The sequence below is a fragment of the Vicia villosa genome, unplaced genomic scaffold, assembly GCF_029867415.1.
Source record: "Vicia villosa cultivar HV-30 ecotype Madison, WI unplaced genomic scaffold, Vvil1.0 ctg.000251F_1_1, whole genome shotgun sequence".
Classification (NCBI taxonomy): domain Eukaryota; kingdom Viridiplantae; phylum Streptophyta; class Magnoliopsida; order Fabales; family Fabaceae; genus Vicia; species Vicia villosa.
In genome coordinates, this window is record NW_026705104.1 from 910,339 (window position 1) to 914,132 (window position 3,794).

General features: G+C 32.2%; 1 protein-coding gene across 1 annotated transcript; it reads left to right on the forward strand.

Moving 5' to 3' along the window:
* The first annotated feature begins 455 nt into the window (after positions 1 to 455).
* LOC131625928 (uncharacterized) lies at positions 456 to 3,444 on the forward strand. The gene is made up of 4 exons (XM_058896762.1): positions 456 to 663; positions 914 to 1,015; positions 2,084 to 2,244; positions 3,134 to 3,444. The coding sequence occupies exons 1-4, from the start codon at positions 561 to 563 to the stop codon at positions 3,239 to 3,241; spliced, it is 474 nt and encodes a 157-aa protein (XP_058752745.1). The 5' UTR covers positions 456 to 560; the 3' UTR covers positions 3,242 to 3,444.
* The last annotated feature ends 350 nt before the right edge of the window (positions 3,445 to 3,794 follow it).

Sequence of the window (3,794 nt, forward strand, 5' to 3'; positions counted from 1 at the left end):
AAATATTATAAATATTTATTATTTTCAAAACATTTTATAAAAGAGATAACTTTAACTAACTTTTTTTTTTTTTTGAGTTGAATATATAAAAATTCACCTTCTATTTAACTAAATTAAATGTTGAATTAGCTTCTCTTATTAATTGATGTCATGTCATCAGTGCTTACGAGTGGTGTGTTTTGTAAACACATGTTTCGTTCGTGAACGGGCACCGTATCCTCCATTTTAGGGAACACACTCAATAACACTGATCCGTCATCACCCTATAAATTTTACGAAATTAAAAAAAAAAAACTATAATAAAAAAGGAATTTAATTGGTATATACCAACGGTACTACTACTGACAATGAATCACCGTTAAAAGAAGACGTGTTGTTCTTATATAATAATAATTATTATTATCATATTTAATGATATTTAAAAGATTATACATATAAAAAATGAGTAATTTTTTGGAGTCATCATAAGATACCAAAAAACTAAGCAAATATTTGTCATTGTAAATTACTCCCCGACGAGTGACGAACGCTCCCAAAAACCTCTCCTACTCAAGAATACTATGGAGTTTACTTCTCTTCCCAATCTCTTCCTTCTTCTCTCCTTCTCAATCCTCTTCCTTTCTTCTCTTCACGTTCAAGCTAAAGTTACTTTCAAGTATTGCGGTATGTACTTTTCATCCCTCAAAATTAGTATTAGGTATTAATCTCGATCAATTTTAATTTTTACTACTTATATATCTCTTCGTTAATTATTCATCTGCACACCATTTGATTCTGTTGATTTGATTGGATATTTATCTAATTGAGTTCTTGATGAAATTTGCAGTTTGTTGTAGATAGGTTTTTGTAGTTGATGTAATTGTGTATGTTTGTTCAGATTTGAATTAGATTTTGGTATTTTTTTTCTGTGTAGATAAGAAGGAAGATTATCCTGTCAAGGTGACTGGAGTTGAAATATTACCAAACCCTGTCGTCAGTGGCAACCCAGCCAATTTCAAGATCTCAGCTACCTCTGGTAATCTCTCTAATTTCCTCCAGATTTATCTACTAATAACCGCTAAAAACTCACATACACAACACAAGTATCAGGTTTTGAACCCTGGCGATCACATCTAACCTAGCATATCGGCTTCTGTCAGTTGACTTGGGATTTGCGGACTGTTGTATTTTACTTAAGACAGATTTCAACATCATTTTAAATTATTATCGCACTTCAAATATGTTGTTAATTGTGTTCAGTTTATTTCATGGTTAGTTAGTCTAACAAAGTGAGGCAACTCATTAGCCATCAAATGAACTGAATTAACCATGATTTTGATGGATGTTTAATTATCCAAGTTGTGTTCAAATATACATGACTTCCACGGACTCAAATATACATAATATATTCATTAACCATGTCTCCTTGTCTAAATATGAACTTGAAAGTTGTGGTTAACAACGTTCAAAATCGTAGTTAAATGTGTTTGGTTGATAGTTAATGAGTTGTGAATACGATTCTTTATTTATTATCCATCCACTAAACGTAATTAATCACTGATTTGATGTCAATTTTGGGTATCAAAATAGCACAACTCTTTGATCAAAGTTATAAACCACGGTATCTTTGATGTTGTGAGAAATTGCTATCAAATGTGGCTGATGTGACCTTGAAATCTTTGATCATGTGGGAAATTGTGGTCAGATGTGGTTGATGTGACCTAGTTGCAATCATGCTGTGCTTGATTCATATGCAGGCATCAAAAACCTTAGATAGTAGTCACTGACTTCTTCTTAAAAAAACCCTGATTTTGATGTGTTGATTACATGATCCCATATTACATTAAATCTAAGTTAATCTCAGATATTTACGTTACATGCTGACATTTAAATTGTTTTTAAGAATTGATAAACATAATATTTCATCTAAACAAGTGTTGCTTGCAAAATCTGTGGAGGACAGTTACAGCATATCATTTATATCCTTGTTCATTCTATTTGTTCCTCATGCTTAGGGGAGCTTCCTCATCAATCTAACGTGTCACTTCTCTATTTTATATTTTTTCTGAATTGAAAATTCAATTTCTGTCTATACTTCATGCAGGTAAGGCTCTTTATGGTGGAGATGTGGTAATTGGAGTTTCCTATGTTGGTGTGCCTGTCCATTCTGAAACCATTGATCTATGTCAGGAAGTTTCTTGTCCCGTTGCTAATGGCAATTTTGTGATTTCTCACACCCAAACATTGCCTTCAATTACTCCACCGGTTAGTTCCACACTTTGTCAAATAAACACTTAATAATCCCTAAGGTTTTCTACAAATATCTTCCCATATTAAAATAAAACTTCCTTTGATATCTTTTTGGACCCCTTGAGCTGTGACACTTAAACTCATTCCGGCATTAAAAACTTTATATAACTCTTTTAGTGCTATATGGTGGTGCCATGGACTTTATGGCAGCTTAAAATAGACTATTTTTGGCCTGAGGGCGTGGTCCGCCTTTTGTAATTGATAACACTAAGGATGATAGAGGCAACAAGTCAATGTAATGGTTTGGAACTTTGAGTGAATCAATTATTTGTTCTTTTCGTGTAAATTTAGAATCTTTGGTGACTAACAAAGTAATTCTTTGTGGGGGTAAAAACTAAACTCAGAAATTTGATAGTGGTTAGTTTGTGTACTTGTCTTTGGTTGGTATGTTTACTTCAGTTCATGCTACATCTACATTCTTCTGTATTTATTCTTTGACTATGAAGCACGGGCACATATACGTCGACACTGGTATTAATTTGAGAAAATGGTATAATTCAATTTAACCATTGGTGTTACTCCAACTTTTTCCTCAATATATTTGTTCCTTGTTTTTTCAACTTTTATTCAATTTTTTAGTCCTCAACACCCCATGCTTATGGAATACATTTACACAAATGATTACACATGAATTGTTTTATCATGTTATTGGCATTCATGCTTCCATTTTAAGTTCCTTCTAAGGTTCTGAATCCTTTCTTCAAATTTATGGAATTTTATGAATCTAGTCTAGAAGTACAACCATTTATCATTACCCAATTGCAACTGGTTAGTCAACAATTATGATCTTTTATTGAGGGAAATATTTTCTATTTTTTTTTAACATTACATTAATGCTTTGCAGGGACCTTATGCTCTGAAGATGACACTGAAGGACGACAAGGGCGACCTGTTAACTTGCATCAAGTTTAATTTTAAAATCGTTTTCGGATCTCTCGTGTCTGACGTGTGAAGTGTTACCCTCTGCATGATTCATCTGGATTAGGGTTGCTTTGCTTTGTTATCATGTGTTTTTTCCACTGTAAATGTATTGTGTATCACCTTTCAAGAGTTGTTTCATGACAAGGGCTAATGCTGTCAAATGTTTTAAGTCATATACAGTGACATGAACTCTTTATGTTCAATATGGTGAATGATGAATCTTCTTTCTCTGAACTTTAGGAGTATTATTTCAATAACTCTAATTCATGCATTATGAATTGGAATCTTCATCATCTTGTGTATCAATATAATCCTTAACACTTAGCTCAAACTTAGTTGAGCCACGTTGATCCACATATTGCATGCTATTGTATTGTGAAATTTAATTTTACTGCAAAGATAAAATGCAAAAGGATAATTTAAACAATTAAATGACAAAAGACAGTAATTGAATTATAAACAAAAGCAAACAACATCTTGTACCAATAACATCATATTTTAATATTGGATGTTAAAAGTTAATCTTACTGCTAACAAAGAATATCTTACAAAGGGATATAAGATTTCAATTGAATAGCCAACAG

What these genes read in the sequence shown, in the direction of transcription:
- LOC131625928 (XM_058896762.1), top strand. Translation starts at nt 561, where the DNA reads ATGGAGTTTACTTCTCTTCCCAATCTCTTCCTTCTTCTCTCCTTCTCA. An exon ending in AGTTACTTTCAAGTATTGCG is followed by an intron (nt 664 to 913) that starts GTATGTACTTTT and finishes TTTTCTGTGTAG; the next exon opens with ATAAGAAGGAAGATTATCCT. An exon ending in TGCCTTCAATTACTCCACCG is followed by an intron (nt 2,245 to 3,133) that starts GTTAGTTCCACA and finishes AATGCTTTGCAG; the next exon opens with GGACCTTATGCTCTGAAGAT.